Source organism: Homarus americanus, unplaced genomic scaffold (assembly GCF_018991925.1).
Source record: "Homarus americanus isolate GMGI-L3 unplaced genomic scaffold, GMGI_Hamer_2.0 scaffold54302, whole genome shotgun sequence".
Classification (NCBI taxonomy): domain Eukaryota; kingdom Metazoa; phylum Arthropoda; class Malacostraca; order Decapoda; family Nephropidae; genus Homarus; species Homarus americanus.
The window spans coordinates 561,831-582,274 of NW_024751286.1; the positions used below are offsets into that span (position 1 = coordinate 561,831).

Consider the following 20,444-nt stretch of genomic DNA (forward strand, 5'->3'; position numbering starts at 1 on the left):
GTGAGGGTTGACTGTATTATGTTCTTTGACTTTTCCTATGATAATTCATGGTTTTTGTGCTAGTTCATATTTATTTACTAAAGTGGTTAATGTTTTAAAGCAAATGCTATTGCAATATGAATGTCAAATGAACAAAAATGAATAGAGGGACTTCAGTGAGGTAGGTTACGGAAAGGTACTTTGAAAAGGTATGTTTTATTTCCGTAGACTTTATTTAATATTAACCGACCTTTTGGATTATCCGTCGGTCCCTTCCCCCCATATGTGGGTGGTTAATCAAGGTTTTACTGGATGTTATTTTTTTCTATTACATGCACACATAATCATTCATAGAGAATGAGAAAAAATTCTTACATAAGATCAAAAACATAAAGAGAATACTGTAAACATTTCTTACAGGCGCAAGAGTTACCCGGTAACCCATGTTTGTGGGGGGGGGGGTGTGCTCCTGTCTCTTTGGTGAAACAATTGCCAAATGGCAATGCAGTATTTTTTTTATTTTTATTCATTCCTCACATTTTAGACCGCGGAGGGATAAAGATGCCACATTAATCCACGGATACTCGGAATTCAATGTCGAGGTTGGTGAAATGGTATACAAAGTAAAAACCATAGATGTCTGGTATCCACAGATGGGAAATCCATCATTGGCGAGGGTCTACTGTATAAAAATTCATTTTATATAGCTTAAAAATTTTCAGGTATAGTACATCTCAAATATATTATTATATATATATATATATATATATATCTTTCAAATATAATACTTTCTCTTGTAGAAAAACATCTAAATACAAGACTAAGTTGTGTAACATAAAATAGAGAAGAGATATAATAAAACTCTAACACCTTCATACATATTTTGTTCTCAATCCCTGTACAGTAGTACTTCAGCAATAGTAAAGTCAAAGAGCTCACTGACATGACCTAATCTATTATACAGGTCTTATATGTGTATACTGTACTGTATTATGATACTGTGCTGTATACCCAAACCATTAAGCCTGGTTAATATGCTACAGCTACACCAATTCATGTTTTGGTCATAGTAATCATCTAAAAAATATAAAATTATTCATCAAACTAAGATCATATTTGTCATGGAGCTTTGGAGGTTCTCATATCTATCTTTACATACTTGGTACTACCTGTACAGTAATAGATAAAATTAACCTTCTAAAATTATAGAGGAAAGAGTCCTCTTGAATTAAAATTATTTTTAAACCATTCTTTCTACTGCTAGCAGACATAAAGGCCACAACTCCATACATGTGGAGGAACATCTGTTAATGCTAACATCATTTCATCCATGTTGGAAGGGGCAAATCAGTAGGCCTCAACTGTCGTTCTCCCTCTTGCATGAAGATATTGAGTGTTCGGCGGAGGAGGTGAGTCCCAAGTTGGCGCCTTTCAGCTAAGCGCCATGTGCTTGGTAACCCATAAAATGTCCCCTGGATGGTATTGCATAGATTTTCAAGTCCTGTTGGAGTTACAAGATTATTTGATAAGATCAATCTAAAGTATATTTTACATTCACTTGCTCCTGACTAACAGACTGAGCAGGATAAAAAAGGAAAAGAAAAGGAATGATGTCCTCACATGTGGAAAACCATGTACAACAAGAAGCGAGGAAAATGTTGCTGTTGTAATGCAAGCATTCAGGTGAGCTCTAAGAAAATATGTAAGGAGGAGTGTATACAGTACACCCTGTAGCAGCAGAGGGACACCTAAAAGCCTTTACTATAGGTAAAATACAGTGACCCCTCGTTTAACGAACGCCTCGGTTAACGAACTGCCTTCCATAAGGATCTTCAATTCGGTTAACAAATTTCTTACGAACCGACCTCAACATGTTTTCGCTTGCACTGACCGAGCAACCAGCTTTAGTATCAGTCCGCCAATACATTAATCGGTTCTAGGGCTTAAATTCCTTACTATTTTAGTAAATATCAAGAAGTTTATACTATTCAATAATTTTAAAAGTTTTAATATTCAATTTTTTAGTCATTTTAACAATTATTGAACATAATTGAAGGTAAAGTGACTAGTTTAATGCGCGGCATCCAGCCTCTTAACACAGCAAACAGGCGTTAGTCTCTCTCTGTTTTCACTGGAGGTAACATCTTGCTTGAGACTCTCTTCAACTAAATGCTTTTTTTCTGTGTTTCCAAGCAAATTAATGGTCATTTTGAAATATATTTTACATACTGACAATATATAATGCAGTGCAGTGTTGATTTAAAGAAAATAATCTTGAATTACACAAGAGAGCTAAAATTTTATGGGTGAAATGGCGCCATGGGGTGACTTCTCTTCCACCCCAATGCCTTCTCTTCTTCCTTCTCCTCCACCCCCATTCTAAATCCCATCATCATCATCATCCAGGAGCCTTCTACATACACACCTCAAAGTAAGTGAACTTTTCTACCATTTTTGTTGAATTTTGGAAATTTTCGGTGAGCTGGAACCAATTACCCAAAAACCCATTGAAACAATGGTTTCGGTTAACGAACTTTTCGGTTAACGAACGACCTTCTGGAACGGATTGAGTTCGTTAACCGAGGGGTCACTGTACTAGGTACAGTTAGAATTAGAACAGCAGAAGGGAATATAGCAGTGGTATAGTTACAGCAACATCAGTTACTGGCAGTAGCATTAACAGTCACACCACCTATCAAAATATTAATTAAAACTGCTAAAGTAAAGTAAACACATCCAGCAATAGCTAATGTCCATTATTTCAAATTCATGCAAAAGTTTCTTGACAACAAATTTACTGAGGTCAAAATACTGGTACAGGTAATTATTCTGTATCTATGATCTTAATCAAAGGCAGCCATGAAACTTTAAAATGCATCGCTGAATTATCATTCTGTCCTGGGCATGATCCCCATTAAACAGACTGTAAGTCAAGTTATACCAGAAAATTGACATTATAAAAATTCCTTATAACTACCTATAGCAGAGATCATAGCAGCCTCTCTTGTCCATGCCTCCACAGCAATGGTGTTCTGGAAGACATGCAGTGACACCACACCCACACCCTCTGCCCAGATGTCACGAATCCTGTCAATCTTTTCACTTTGCTGAAGATACAAAACAAAAATAAGTACAGTAGTCCCTTGCCAAATGCAGGGCTTGGTTTCCTGAGAAGCACTGTGGTTGGCAGGATTAAAGGCTTACGGGAAATAGGGGGTTAGGTTACATGGCTCCAGATAACACTCATCAAAGCCTAAGTTGCCTGTTCCTTAACTAAACAACATCTGTACAGTATTATACATTTATTAAATTTGAGTCACTTACATATAAAATAGCTTCATATAAATTGGCAAGTAACAAAAATTTTTGAGTACATATCCATGGAGATGCCATGTTGCTATAAAACAAGAAAAATAAAGTATGTACCGGTATATGTGTGTGGACTTGGCAGGTTGCCAAGTTAGACTGTCCCTGTAACTACATCTCCCTAGCTCTATCCTTATAAGGCCAAGCTGTGTTATAGTTATTTTTCAACTCATAGTTTCAGGTAGTTATACATAATTTTATTCTTCTTTATTTTACTGTTACAATCACACACACTTGTTCATACAGAATATGCAAAAAATAAATAATTATCGTAAGGCAGAGCATACAGTACGGTACGGTTATGAGGGTGACAAAAGTTCGGTTCGATATTATGGTTCAATATTTTTTTCAAAGTTCGGTATGGTACGAAAGTACTCCCTTCAAATGTTGGGAGGTCACAGGGCCAGAGCAATAGCTTGGGGCGATGCAGGTGTGCTCCAGCCTTCAGGTCAGGTCATATCAGATCAGATCCGCCCACACTCAGTGAGGCAGCGAGACCCACAAAATTACATTGCCCCAGGATGGGGGGGGGGGGTGTCCCTGCCAGATGACACCCACACAAGCTAGTGTAGAATGAATTTTTTCCGGCTTGCGATATATATTGCAAGAACGTCGGCTGGGACTCGAGGCAGACATTATTGATGCTATAATGATGTTACGTTGCAACACATAATATGTAGTTTTTGTGGGCTATGGACAGAAAATTAAGTAAAATGTGAAATTTAGCATTAATGTTAGAATATTAAATATTAATATGTTAAGAATAAAATACTAAAGTTAATATAATTATAATTGTTTTGTTACACCTTAAATTTGGCTACATTTTGTTTGGGGGTATGGAATCAGGTACGAAATTTCGGTACGATATTTTATCGTACTAATACGGTACGATATTTTATCGTACTAATACGGTACGAAGGTACAGTATATCTGAGGTAAGGTACGAAATTACGGTAAGGTATTTTTCCTTTGGTACGATTTAAGATAAATCAATCGTACTGTACCGAACTGCGTAAGGTCAAAAACACAGAGAGAATAAACATTTCTTATGTCCATGGGAGTTAGCCCATGACCGTAGGAAGAACGGGATGGGGGGGGGGGGGCACACTCCTGTCTCCTTAGTGAAACAAGTGCCAGATGGCAATGCAATATTTTTTCTTTTCTTTATTTGTTAGTATTATTTTTATTCATTCCTCACATTTACAAAGGGATACATTAGACCGCTGAGAAATAAAGACGACACACAAATCCACGGATAGTCAAAATTCAATGCCGTGGTTGGTGAAATAGTATACAGTCTCTCCTCGACTTACGACATTCTACTTACGACGGCCATGGTCTTATAAAATATTTTTCACTTTACGTATTTTCAAGTCCCAACATTAGTGATCGCGCTGTGTACCGACAAAATTTTCGTTTGTAATTCCCTTTAAAATGGCTGGCAAGATAAAGTGAGAGTTCTCGTGGTGCTGAGAAGAAAAAGAGACACCCATTTTAGAATTTCTATGTACAGTATTATTTTCGCCTTTTCGACTTACGACCTGGTCGTCGGGACGGAACCCCGTCGTAAGTCGAGAAAAGTCTGTATGCAGGAAGAGTAAAAATCATGTATACCCAGAATCCGTGGTTAGGAAATCCATGGTTGGCAAAAGTCTACTTTATAGTGTACAACATTTGCTGATATCTGTATAAGTACTGTACAGTATTACTGTAACTTTCTGTACTGTAAGAGGTCACCCCTCTGCATGTACACCAATTGACTTCCTTCTCAATATGTAATGCCCATGTCATGTGAGTCAAGTGATCAATCCCACTGTTTGAGACCAAGGAGCTGGAAGTGACACGGGAAGTGATTGATGTGTTATATTTTCTCATCTCGTTCAGTAAACACGTGGTTCCTGCCTCTTGAACTTACTGTATACTCAGTATAGTACTTTAGGTTTTATTTCCTCTAATTTGTTATCCCCTCCTAACAATACACACTGGACCAACTTCTTTGACAATTGGTGATAATAATGTGTGGGATACCTAAGAGTTAAAGTATTATCCTACGAACTCTGATGCTGGGAGCAGTGAGTTACCCAGCTGGCCCAGGGTCATCTATGCTACAGGACCACTACAACTCATCTGTGCTGCACAAGCAAACATTTACTATAATTTACTTTGTACATTAACACTTGTTGAAATAAGCACTTACTAGAATTAATACAATAAACAGTATGGTATCCAGATGCCAGTTTATGGTTGCCTCCAACCTTACCTTTGGGTCATTTCCTTCACAATGATAGAAAATAACACTACCATATCTTTAACATGTTTCTTAATAAGCAGAAGTAAAAAGGAAGATGTTCAGTATCATGACTACCTTTGGTGACCACAATATAAATAGAGTACAGTACAGTAGTCAACATCACCACCACAGTTCAGTACAGTAGTCATCATCACCACCACAGTTAGTGGTCATTTTCCACATTTGCGTGGATTAGTCGTGATTACCTGATGGCAGCTCTCCATGCTGAGCGGCCTCTTGCAGCCTATACCTGAGGTCAACTCAGCACCACCCTTAATAACATGCACACACAGCAGTACAAGCTTACCTGCTTACCATCATCCTGCTTCTTCATGGCCTCATAGAGATGAGAGTACGGCCGACCTCTAGAACCTTTCCCTATGTAAAAAATTGCTGCAATAAAACAACGTAGCCTTTCTACTTCATCCATCACAGATCCTCTGAAAAACAAAAATTTTTTTAGCATTGCTACAAAAAAGATTATATCCATTGCATTAAGCCTTAAATATTGAGCAAAATTGAGACCAAAATTGTGTGCCAAACTAGCAAGAGTCAAGACCCAAATAATTACCATTATGGCTAATATTTCATTTTAGTGCTGGTTGGTTTTGAATCTACCAGCTGCCTGAATACCAGACATCTGGGATTCTACTGTAGTATTACGAAATTTGTAATATATATTTCGTAACAGCATAACATTATGAATTATGTGTTACAGATGTTTCGAATTTGAGGGGTATGAATTACGGGGTATTCACTATTTGTAAATTAATACAATGTGCCCCCCGTAATTCGTCTATATATTTGTAAGATATCTCTACTTGTTGTCTTAACCCTTTTCTTGTTAATTTCTAAACTTGTCTTGCATTTATCACTAATATTCCCCTTTTTCTTTGACACTTGTTTTCCCCTTTGATCTAACTCATGATAGGAAGAAAGGATTATAGATAGGTAAACAAAGAAGATGGCCATAGGTGAACATAGGTGGCCATAGGTGAACATAGGTGGCCATAGGTTAACAAAGAAGTGGTCATCAGTCTTTAAAATGCTCCATTCACAAACTCCACAAAAATCACCCCTCCACTTTTTCGACTTTTCAAAATTAAACCTTTATTTTTTTTTTACTCAGAAATAAGGAACACTATTCGTTCTAAAATCTTCAGTTGTTTTCTTCTTCTTTTTTCACTACTTTCTATTCAACAATCTTCTGAAAAATCCAACTTGTTTATCTAATGATTCTGGTTATCACCCTCAACCAAAATAAAAACAGTCTTCAACTTTGTTACTTTGTTTGGATGGCATTACAACCTGCATACACAAGAAAGGATTTTGGGAGGACTAGTCTCTTCTGGTTTTCACTTACGATTGGACGTGGTCGTAGAACAGTATCCCTAAACGATGGTAACTCCTCATCTTTGAATCATAAGAAAATGCTATCCAGTAACTTCCGTATATTACCTGAGTGGCAGATCTTGGGTAATCCTTGGGTCTAACAGCAGATAGTTGAAACAGGTTTTGTTGGTACCATTTCTCCAGTGTCGTGTTGGGTCAGGTTGGCAGAATGGGGCACTCATAACCCTCTCCAATGATGCCCAAGATTCACAGTTTCCTGACGGGGGATTTTTTAACGCTGCTCGAAGCTCACGAGGATACTTGGGGGTTACTAGGTATGGGAGATTATATATATTGTACCATGATGAAACTAAATGATCTTTACATGATAAACAGCTCTGAGCTTACTTGCTAGAGGTCACATTTAAATACTCTTATCTCTTGGTATTTGCAATGGATAAGTTTTTGAAACCTCTACAAATAGCTAATTTTGTTTACAACTTTATCGGTGTCCATAAACCTACCCTTAGAATGACTTACCTTCAATCAATGGCTAAATAAGAAATGTAATACAGTAGGGTCTTCATAATCTCAATTGCTTGGGACAGAAGGTCTGTCAGATTAAAAAAAAATTTGAACTGTCAAAACAGGTAAACATGTACCTGTATTCAGAAAAACTGTTTAAAACTGTCTTTATATATTACATTATGGTAGTACAGTATTTAGTTAAATATTAACGGTTCCCTTATTTTTTTAATTTCTTTCCATATTATAAAATACTGTACGAAAAAAAATTCAAATCAAGCGAACTGAACTAGAACCTTCAGGATTTAGAGAGGTGTTTGGAACAAAAGTTGTTTACATATGTACATACTTGTATATGCTGATAACCAGCATGTGCATGGATCACGTGCACATACAGTGATTTATTTGCATGTACAGTACTTGTATGTGATTATTTCTTTAGAAATTGCCCTAAATTATGCACATTGAGTGCAAGAAGACCTGCCAATGCTTTGCCAATGTAAAGAGGATAAAGTAAAGTACATGAAGATGCATTTCCTAAGGGCTGATTTTTAGACACCTTATGCAAGCAAAACTAATCTAAGTACTGTAAATACAAAAGACATGACAGCTCAATATATCAGTATAAAACATCACTAAATACATTATTAAATGAATACACTTCATTAATCATTATAATCGAACATAACAGTTAATTTAGACATCGCAGAGGATAATTTCTTACCCATCTGCAGTACTGTACTGTATTGTGTATTTAACATCAAAAAGTTCACATAGGTTTCCCTCACAGAGAGAGGACACTGGCACAGAAGCCAGCCATACCTCCTATCTGTGAGAGGAGGGAGGGTTGAACGCGGGTGTAGTTTCCATGCATACCTTCTCTAAAGTTCTAACTACTGTATGCACAACCCAGACAGACCCCTGACTGATCAATACTCTATATGGATACTCCAAGATGTCTTTGACAGCACCTCAGCATCTGCTACAAATAATATTTTTAAATTTCCAAGTTTAGGGATTTCATTCATATAACAAAGCAGAAGTTAAAAATTACCAACAAACAAAGTTACTCGATCAAAAGGACAAGTCCTCATCATGACACCCAAGGTTGACAAAAGAATATTTACTGTACCTGCTTAGTGAACCCTGTGTGATGGAGTGGCAGAAGTTATAGTGGAGTGGTGTGGTCCAAAGTAGCCAGGACATGACTTTCAAAATTTGTATGACAAGAAAAAATGCATACTATATCGGCAAAAACATGTAACCCATAGTGAAAAGTATTCACCATTTTCTGAAGTTTTGTACAGGTAAGAATATGCAAAAGAGGAATTTGTGTAATGAAGACTGCCTGTATAAGAATGAAATATTATACCAAGTTGCCAGGTAATAATATTTTACATTCAATAAAGGCTTTAAAACTAACTTACATGTGTGATCACTTTGTTGTAGAAGATGAGGATTCTTTCTGAGCCTGAGAAGATGCCTTTGGTAGATCCTCTGGGTAAAAGGGGTGATAGGACCTGGCACATAACCAAGGTTCCTGAAGCGTGCACACAGATCCTCAGCATCCATGGCCTTCACACTTTCTGTCAGTGGGCCTACAGAGTCTTGGCTTTCATCTACAACAAAGGACACAGTTATATATTTACCTTAAACAGTAAGGCATTTCTGAGGCAAGTTGTATATTCCAAGATACACTAACTGAGCAACACAAATATTAATTCACCTATTGTCTAAATTTTAATTAAAAAATTTCTCATTATTAGAATATAAATATACTGTAGCTATATATAGAGATAAAGAAAAAAACAGAAACAGAATCCTCTAACCATTGAACGGATACTTTGAGTCCGGAGCTTGAGGAACGGTGTGTGTGGTGAGTGTTGAGGCTTTGCTCCCTCCACTGATGATGCTGACCAAAGAATATCTTGGTAAATATCTCTACCATAGTGTTCATTTATGTCAGCAATGAACTGTAGTATTTTTTTTTCAAACATTATATAATATGATGCAACTTGTCATTAACCAACACTGTGTATTTTCTTATGACACTGAAATATTTTAGCTGTGACATATTGTTCTTAATACTATATTTGGAGATCACTGTCATGTGAATATCTTCGTTGTTACCATCAGTTCATGCTACCATATACAGTATAGACTTGAGAAATTTATATTCTGTATGAAAGTAAAATACAGTATGGAACTACAGTAATATACCACAACAAATGGAGAAGAACTATTATAAATTAAGAGTCTAACTACTCCACGACGAGGGACTACAACACTGAGAGCAAATTAAACAACAACAGTACAAGACAATTATACTGGAGTACTGTATTGAAACTTAGTATATTTTTTTGAAGGAGCATCAAGGTAAATGAGATAGAAACAGCAACCATAGAAACTGTGAAATTCTAGGCCTAACCAACTGTCTCCTCTGTTTTCCTTTTAATAAAACTTAATTCTCTTCTATAATTTAATACTGTATTTTTTTATGAACGAATAACTATAGGATGAGTCGGTATGTACTTGATGAAGAATCTGGCCACCCTGCATTGCAAAGTACAAAGTAACACATTCAATAATTTTCCAAACTAACTTTATAGAAAGTGTTTCAAAGACTGGGGCAGTGCACACCTACTATACTAGCATCACAATCCTCTAGTAATTAAGAAAAGCATACAACTACATCAAGGCTTTAAAATATTACTGTGATTACTCAATATGCAGATGTTCTACAGTACTTGACAACACATATCACAACTATTTTATCCCACAATTACTGAAATGTATCGGGGAAAAATAATCCTGATATCCTGACTAATACAAATCTTTATAACAGTTTAAATACCTAAAAAAATCAGAACAATTGTCTAACCCTGGCCACACTACAGTACCTAACCCTGGCCACACTACAGTACCGAAACCTGGCCACACTACAGTACCTACATAAGAAAATAAGGAGTCTGCAATAGGCCGGTTGGCCTGTGCATGGCAGCTCCTGTCGAGAGTTATTACCACTCTACCATCCATGAATCTATCTAGCCTCCTTTTAAAACTCTCCAGCATTCCAGCACCTACTACAAAGTTGCTAAGCTTGTTCCACTCGTCCACCACCCTATTTGTGAACCAGTCCCTTCCTATCTCCCTCCTAAACCTAATCTTATCCAACATGAATCCGTTGCTCCGAGTCCTATCCTGCTCGGATATTATAAGAACTTTATCAATATCGCCTTTATTGATTCCTTTCACCCACTTAAATACTTCTATCATATCTCCCCGCACTCTTCGTCTTTCTAGGGAATGCAAGTTTAGTTTCTTTAACCTACCTTGATATGGAAGGTTTCTAAGTCCCGTAATCATTTTTGTCATTCTTCGCTGCACCGACTCTAGTGAATTGATATTCATTCTATAATACACTGCCTGTATTATGAATGTCAATACAGTACAGTCAATTCTCAGCAACATGCACAAGTGTCTTACTAAAAGGATAAATGGAAATAAGTAGCTACAAAGGGAAGAAAAACAATACGGACAGGCAGATGATAAAAGACAACTCACATTCAAGCTATAGCATGAAATTAAGGAAAAAGGTTCTGTCAAATAATGTACTGTGATATCAATATAGTACAGTACATAAAAAATAGGTCTTTAAACTCAGATGTTAATATTCTTTGAGAGACTCTAATGCAGTCATCATAATATTGATTGTTCTCTTCATTTTGGATGAGAATGAGGGGCTCCATTTGTATCCTGAACAAGGAATATGAGAGCAAACAAGCAGGATCCTACCTAATACCAAGGTAAATGATGTTACTGTGGCAAATATTGTAAAATGTTACATAAAATATGGAAAATAAACAGATGTTTGTATCACATTGATATAAAAAGCAAATGAATAAAATGGAATAATTAGATTTACCTGGACACTGTTGCTGTTGTAGGGCAGCGTCTCTCAATAAGTTTAACTCCTGCCTCAGAGTCCTCATATAAAAATTCTTCAACAATACTGATTAATGACTGGCATGAACTGTGACTAGAGCATGTAGTCTTAGTGGCAGAGGACTTGAGTGATGACTGAGGTGTGACCTGGGCAGGAAAAACTTGGTGTCCCACAGTCAATCTTCCATCAGCTGGTTTGAACACTTTGTCGTTTTTATCCATAGATGATACTGGTGCTGCATGTAACATCTCATGATATCTAGGAAATTTGTTTTTGCACTTGAAAACCCTTTCTTTGTTCTTTGAAATGTAAGGTCGCCTTTTTCTGGGTGCTTTTAAGAGGTTCAGTGTCGTAGAAGCATCTGGTTTAATACTGTTCTCAGGTGCTGTGACATCAGCAAATTCTCCCCCATCAAACTTGTGTTCCACTTCTCGTGTACTGGAGGAAGACTGACTAGATATTGTGTGACTGTTCTTTTCTGGGTGTTTAAATGTATTATGGGTTGGTTGTACCATTACATATGTTGGTGTACAGTCAAACTCATTACCAGATATTAATGTTTCTTCATCACTGTCTTGCAGTGAATCTGATATGTATCTATCAGAAGAAAACAAGTTTTTAGCACTTCGTGGAATGTAAGTTCCATTAAAACAATTAGTTTCATCTTCACTGCCTGTACTGAAAGATATATCAATTGTCAGCTGAGCAATATCAAACTCATCAAGGGAGTCACTTTGAGACTCCATCCCTTCCTCCAAAGAGTCAAGAGGTTCATGAAATGATACATTACCATGTTTCAACCTTTTCCCCATATAAGTGCGTAAGGACCTCAAGTCATGATCACTGTCGCTGTCTGTCTGACACTTCTCAACCTCTTGTTTTAATTGTCTGAGAAAATCATTATTTCTAATCCAGGATGGTATGTCCTTCACACATGACTGTTGGCAGTGAGGGACTCTGGCTGCCTCCGTTATTTTACTCTCTTTAGTCTGTTTGAAGTTGACAAATTCCCGAGACAATGATTCACCTTGGGAGACGTTATTCCTGTCATTCTTCACTCTTTGATTTACTTTGTTTGGTGATGAAGGGAGACATTCAATTCCTTCCTGGACATGAGATAACAGAAAAAACAAAGGAAAGTCATTAGGGTACCTTATAATCACTATATGTTTCTAAACTTAGATACAGTGGTCCCTCGGTTAACGAACACAATTCGTTCCAGATGGTCGTTCGTTAACCGAAACCATTGTTTCAATGGGATTTTGGGTAATTGGTTCCAGCTCACCGAAAATTACATACAAACTAAAAATAAATGCAGTAAAGTACACTTACTTTGAGGTGTGCATGTAGAAGGCTCCTGGTTGATGATGATGATGATGGGAATTAGAATGGGGGTGGAGGAGAAGGGAGAAGAGAAGGCAGTGGGGGTGGAAGAGAAATCACCCCATGCTTCATGCTGCCATTTCACCCATAAAATTTTAGTTCACTAGGTGTAATTCAAGATTATTTTCTTTAAATCAACACTGCACTGTATTATATATTGTCAAAATGTAAAATAAACTTCAGAATGACCAATAATTGTACTGTACTGTAAAAACGTAAAAATAGTTTATGTTTAAGAGAGTCTCAAGCAAGAAGCTTCCTCCACTGAGCAGGGACACACACTGACGCCATTCTGGGTGAATCAAGTGGCTGTTTGGGGCGCTAAAAACTAGTTCCCTGTACTTCAGTTAAATAATTGTTAAAATGACTAAAAACTTTAATATAAGATTTGGAAAATTATTGAATAGTACTGTACAACCTTCTTGATATTTACTCAAATGGTAACGAATTTAAGCCTAAAACCGATTACTGTATTGGCGGACTAATACTCCAGCTGGTGAGCAGGCGAAAACATGTTGGGAAAAAATCGTAAGGAATTCGTTAACCGAAATTTTTTCGTTAACCGAAATTTCGTTAACCGAGGCGTTCGTTAACCGAGGGATCACTGTAATGTCAACTTCACCTTATAGAATAAAAAGTTCCATTAAAAAATTTTTCACAAATATTATGACTGATAATTTGTCAGTCTCGAGGAAAAAATCCCAATAACATTATTTGAAACATTTACTACAAATAATTGTCTGACCACCAGGTACTGTACTGATATTAGTAATTAGTAAAGTAGTGCCAACTGATTACTGTACTGAACATCTAAAATTATGTAAGTGTGAAATATGTCAAGCCTGAAAAATTCTGTACAATAATTTATCTATCAAAACTGTGAAGCAATCATCAATTTCTGTGAGAGAACTTTTTCACTCTTTCAAGCATATTTCTGCTAATATGCAGGGATGAGAGAATCCAAAGTAAACGCATCCAAACACAAACTCTCCCTTTATATAATGTTGTTTTAGTCATTCTTAGTGCTGTAATAAACACTTTACTGTATTTCCACTACAAGGCCCTAAATATCAGTCTGGTTTATGCTTGTCGCTTCACATAAATTAACAATACACAACAACAAACAAACAGCATCTTAAATAAACTAAATAAAAGAACCAACCTTGCTGTGAACGTCAGAATCACAGCTATAGTAGAGGTCATCAGACTCTTCATCAACACTTGCACAAAACCCCATCAGCTCAACAACCTCACGTCTCACTGAAATATTAAAATGACAAACATAACCTAACAGTAGTAATGTTAACTCCCTTCTATAGAGAGTTTCCGCACAGCACAGAGATGCTTGTAGTGATAGCTGTTTACATTGTACATACATATTTTTTTAGAAATCACTAAAAATCATACATAATGAGTGGAAAAAGATTGGCCAAGAAACAGCAAAAATATCAATTCACAGGTGAAATTAGACATTAGTAGATGGCATGAGAGTGGTGAAGAAGCAACAGCTGATGACAAGAATTTAGAAAATACTGAAATAGGATTTGGGGTAACTTGTGTATACTGGGTAATTATTAAACAGTACAGTACTTAAATTGTGTATTAAAAAAACATGATGTTTAGGTATCCAAAGTTCAAATTTCTCCTGAATTCATACAGGGTTTGGTTGCAAGCAATTCAGATTTGGGAGGTTTGACTACTGAGCACTCACAGCCAATCAGTACAAATTTTGGCCACCTGTGGATATATAGTACACAGAGATATCTCCTTATGACTTTTTCTGCAGATATTAATTTGAAAATTTGCCCCCCCCCCCAATAATAATAATAATAAGTAATTGAAAATGTCTGCAAGTGATAGTGTTGGGAAGGAGTTCAAAGTGCCAAAAAAAGCATTACTTTGGATAATAAAATACAAGTTTTGAGATGGTTGGAAGTGGATAGTTGTCAGATGTACTTGGTTAATTCTTTAAAATTGGCCAAGTTGACAATTAGGACAATTATGAAGAATGCAGATAAAATAAAAACTTCTGCCAAGACCACTTCATTAAATCAATACCCAAGTGAAGCTCTCACGTCACCCATAGCTAAGTGTAATGACTTTAGGAACACATCTCCATATATATACACAAGTATAATGGTACTGTACAGGTAAACCTCGAGATACAATATCCCGTTCAGCGATATTTTGCTTTAACGATGGTCATAAATTAAGACCATCTCACTATATAAGATAAAAAATTTGCTTTAAAAAATGTCCATTGATATCCATAGGTTGGAATTTTTAAAATATTTATTGCAAACTATGGGTTGTATATACATACTCAAATTAATCAATATCTTGCAAAGATTCCAGCAATGCAAAATATATTTTCCTACGTCAAGTCAGTGACATTTTATAAGGAAACAATATTTCACCCTATACACCATGCATCTCTACCTTCATATGTCAGCCTACCCACGTGTCACCACAGGGACAACCCGTGCACCCTGCGTTTAGTTCTTTAATGATCGTAAACCCGCCATCGCTTTGCTCCACAGTTATCGGCCAGCATCTTACATTGTACTCATCACCGTTGTTTTTTCTGATCCTATAGTGAGAGAACAGCACTAACATTTAGACTGAACTGTGTTATGGTGACTGTGAACTGATATTTTCGGTGTTTTTGTAGCTACAGTATAAGGTGCGTCGACTCCATTGTTTTGAAAATGTGAGCAGTGTCGGCCGCTATCATTGTTTTTGTTATCATCGTTTGCTTTGTTTTAGTGACTGTGAAGTGAGCAGTGGAACTCTGAACATGTCTGGGAAGGCCAAGACAACTGTGTCTCTGAGGTGAAGCTTGGTATTGTTAAGCAGCATTTGACTCCCCAGAGGCTGTGTGGGAGTCAGAGTGACGTCTCCACTCCCCCTACAAGAGTCCCCTTAGCCTCAAGGGGGACTTGTGATAATGACCAGACTTATTCTTCAGGATGAGGTGAGTGTTGTTTAATTGTTTTTTCTGATATTAGTACTGTTTTGTAGGAAGTGTTTTGTCGTTTATACATGCGTGCTGGGGGACTGGCTGGGAATGTACCCCATGTTATAATGCTCCCTATCTATGATAATTCACCTAGTAATGGGTTTTTCAGGAACCTAACCCCATCGTATCTTGAGGTTAACTATACTGTGGTGACCCCTTTTACAATTGACTCATCATTCTCTTCTCCAAGAATGCATCCTGGGTGTATAGGATACACCCTATACAGTACCTGTACTTATAGGGGTATTTCTAACTTCTGAACTGTACATTATAAGACTTTAGGTCCAGTATGTCTCACAGGGGTCACTTCCCCTAACCCCTCATTTCCCACAGGCCCAGCCCTGGCCAACCACCGGAGAATTCTATAACTTACAGAAAGAGAAAATAATCCTCTGAGAGTCTTCTTGTGCTCCACCATAATTCTCAGTGTCCAGGAGTTTGTTGAGCTGCTTAACAACTTCCAGCTGGTGGTGATGATGAGCATAGTCCACAGATGACTGTCCTATCTTGTCACCCAGCAGAGGGTCACCACCATTCACCAGGAGGAGATCCAACAAGCGGTTGTAGCCCATTGATGCGGCAATATGTACACTCGTCTTTCCTTTCTTGTTTCTGTAACAGTGTATTTGTTCAGCTTGAAAATGTCAGATTAAAGTTTGACAAAAAATTCAGCATCTTCATAACTGATGATTGAAATAGAATCATACTCCACATTACCAGTCCAGTTAAATGAAAGCAGGCGTTTAATGTGGATGAGACTAAATTATATGACAAGAAAATGACTGATACATTGCCAAGGAGGAGAAAAGCGTGGCAGGTTTTAAGGCTGTACAGTACTATAAGATGTAGCTGTACTGTACATCCCTTCTTTTTCTTTTCATTCTTTACAGTATGTTGGTTATCTACAAGAGTAAAGTTGGACCATCTGTATTTGTATGTACTGTACATGTATTTCATGTTACTGTAATTTTATTGATTTCTCAGTGCTTCTGTTTGAAAAAATAAATGCTTTTGAAAGGCATGGTTGCAAGAGTAACACAAATTATTTTATGGAAAACAGATCATGAGTATAATAATTAAAAGTGCAAAACTAAGGCTGTCCATGGCTTCAATTGTATAAATTACTAAAAGAAACCCTCCCATTAACTGACACAGCCAACATAAATCAGTTCAGTATTAGGAGGTTTACTAACAGTAAACCTACAATTACCAAAGTACAGTAAATTACTGTAGTACTATACCAGTATTTAATCACAAGAATACATTGTTAAAAGACTTAAACATTTGAACATAAACTTACGGAATATTGGGGTTAGCGCCATGAGCAAGGAGAACCTCTGCCACAGTCAGGCAGTCAGCCTCGTCAGATAATGAGGAAGCTAAGTGTAGTGCCGTTGAACCATCCTTCCCAATAAATAAATCCACAATCGGCTCACTCTCTAGGGTCTTCTGTAGTTTTCTATAAATATAAAATTATATTAAATTAAAAGATAATGGCTTATTATATCAGCAATGGAGGACTGATTCTGATATCCCATTTTCTGGTGGAACCCATTACCAAGTCCCTCTTTATATGCAGTACTACAGAGGGTTACATTCTGGTTGTGTCATTATTCAGATATCCTCTCAAGGAAGCTTGGATTGTGTAAGCGGCGCGAGCAGGGTGCGCACAAGGTCGCCCAGTCATTAAAACATTACCGAGTTCTTCACCCGCCACCCACCACAGCCGGCCCAAGTCAGTGATAGTGATAATGATAGTGAGGATATGGACTTATATGGACTTTGAGGGGTTTGACAAAGAGGCCCTGCAAGCCTCTGTGATGTATAGTGATACAATTGATACAAGTGATACAGGTGAGGGCCAATAATCTGCCCTCTGCCTCGGAACCAACCCCCCATCCCCGTGTGCCCAGCCATCTTTTCTACTAATGTAAGTGTTAAAAAACCTATTATTATTGATATTTCTCTTAATTATTAATTGTGTGTGCATACCATCATAAAATTAAGAAGTTATTTTTACTACAACGTAGGTATTGTGTCTGAAAAAGTGGATTTTGGGGGTCGGCCCGGTCTCTATTTCAATTAATACCATATGTTATGTTGTTCACTTTACGCGGGCCGCCGTGGGTTGAATTAACCGCGTAAAGTGAGGGTTCACTGTGTATATATATATATATGGTAGTGTATATTTTGCCGTGACTAGCTAAGTTCCTACTAATGCTATTTTACCGTATGGTTTTTGTTTAATATGACGGGGGTTCAGCCCCTCCCGCCAAGGAAGTTAGGTTAGGTTAGGGTTTTTTTTTATGGGATTAGCCTACAACAGGGCCTGGGGGCGAAAATATAATAATAATAATAAGTAGGTAGATTTCTTTGGTTAATTAGGTCAGGTTCTAATAGGTTCCAGTTTCTTTGGTTAATTAGGTCAGGTTCTAATAGGTTCCAGTTTCTTTGGTTAATTAGGTCAGGTTCTAATAGGTTCCAGTTTCTTTGGTTAATTAGGTCAGGTTCTAATAGGTTCCAGTTTCTTTGGTTAATTAGGTCAGGTTCTAATAGGTTCCAGTTTCTTTGGTTAATTAGGTCAGGTTCTAATAGGTTCCAGTTTCTTTGGTTAATTAGGTCAGGTTCTAATAGGTTCCAGTTTCTTTGGTTAATTAGGTCAGGTTCTAATAGGTTCCAGTTTCTTTGGTTAATTAGGTCAGGTTCTAATAGGTTCCAGTTTCTTTGGTTAATTAGGTCAGGTTCTAATAGGTTCCAGTTTCTTTAGTTAATTAGGTCAGGTTCTAATAGGTTCCAGTTTCTTTAGTTAATTAGGTCAGGTTCTAATAGGTTCCAGTAAATATCACCTCTTTTATACTGATAAGGTCCATACACAACAGAAATATGGTTAAGTATGTTCACAGCTACACAAAGATTAACTCACAATGAAATAAATGTCAAATGCAACCAATCAGAGGACACTCACGGTAAAATATCATTAGAAATAACTTACCAATCATGGCCAAATATCTAGTAGTTTAGACTAGGGCCTATAGTACCTGTCACCCTGTACACATCAAACTTACCTTAAATCTAATTCTCTAATACATTGTAACACTAAATTAGGAGTATTAGTCTCATTACACTCCATTTCTGTTAATAACGATATAAAACGCTTAAAGACGTTTTTTCTCCTCTGTAAGCTTTGTATGTGGCGCCACAGCTTAACAACACAGCTGTTAAGGAAACGTTGGAACATTAAGCTTTGTCCTTAATATTGAGTATAAACTACATATACATTGTGTTATTTAACTTATATTTAGTCTCTAGTGATATTAATATTAAATAAAATCTAATATTAACATTATAAATAGTTGATAATAAAGGTTTTTTATAAGTTAACATCAGTTGACTGTGAGGGAGTGAGGGTGAAGAGTCTTCCCTCAGGTGAGTCTTTAATCAGGTGCTACTGTGTTTAATTAACTCTAAGTACTATTATAAGTTATATAATTACTACATAAGATTAATTGAATTAGTTTAATATACCGTGGTAATGTGTGTATAGAAGAATTTCATTAGATTATTACAATATAGTTTAGTAATGGTGTTATATTATACTGTATATATTTATTATAATTATTTATTAACTCCTTTTGATAGTTATAATGTCCTGAAGGTTAAGTTTTAGTTGATAATTACACGGAAATTAAAAAAAAAATACGTTTTTCTGCTCAAGTATTTGGTAGTGGACCTGCTGGGTGTGTACTAGTAATTAAAGTAGGTTATTGTGATGACCTTAGGTGTGTTTTGATGACCTTAGGTGTGTTTTGATGACCTTAGGTGTGTTTTGATGACCTTAGGTGTGTTTTGATGACCTTAGGTGTGTTTTGATGACCTTAGGTGTGTTTTGATGACCTTAGGTGTGTTTTGATGACCTTAGGTGTGTTTTGATGACCTTAGGTGTGTTTTGATGACCTTAGGTGTGTTTAGGTGTGTTTTTTTGATGACCTTAGGTGTGTTTTGATGACCTTAGTGTGTTTCTTTTGATGACCTTAGGTGTGTTTGATGACCTTAGGTGTGTTTTGAGGATCTTTAGTGTGTTTTGATGACCTTAGTGTTTTTGATGACCTTAAATACTGTAATAAAATGGGAGCGGTTATTGATCCTTTGTGACCTATAATTTGAGTCTTCAGAGTGGGCAGGGCTTTTGGATCGGAGGGAGATAATTGGGCAAAACATGGTAAAAAAATTAACCAACCTAACCTGACCTGGACCTCACCAGTCTGAACCTGACCGAGCCTGATCCAACCTAACCTAACCTCACCTGACCTCACCAGTCGTAACCTGACCGAGCCTGATCCACCTAACCTAACCTGGGACCTGACCTCACCAGTCGTGAACCTGACCGAGCCTCATCCAACCTAACCTAACCTGACCTCACCAGTCGTAACCTGACCGAGCCTGAACCAACCTAACCTAACCTGACCTCACCAGTCGTAATCTGACCGAGCCTGATCCAACCTAACCTAACCTGACCTCACCAGTCGTAACCTGACCGAGCCTGATCCAACCTAACCTAACCTGACCTGACCTCACCAGTTGTAACCTGACCGAGCCTCATCCAA

General features: G+C 37.1%; 1 protein-coding gene across 1 annotated transcript; it reads right to left on the reverse strand.

Moving 5' to 3' along the window:
• Positions 1-235: 235 nt before the first annotated feature.
• Positions 236-19,101, reverse strand: LOC121854582 (ankyrin repeat and LEM domain-containing protein 1-like). Its single transcript, XM_042349264.1, has 11 exons — positions 18,906-19,101; positions 17,141-17,299; positions 16,214-16,452; positions 13,984-14,081; positions 11,418-12,544; positions 9,322-9,404; positions 8,920-9,111; positions 7,094-7,298; positions 5,943-6,075; positions 2,957-3,086; positions 236-1,480 (listed from the first exon to the last, which is right to left on the reverse strand). Exons 1-11 carry the CDS (start codon positions 19,076-19,078, stop codon positions 1,299-1,301), a joined length of 2,721 nt encoding a protein of 906 aa, XP_042205198.1. The 5' UTR covers positions 19,079-19,101; the 3' UTR covers positions 236-1,298.
• Between the last annotated feature and the right edge of the window lie 1,343 nt (positions 19,102-20,444).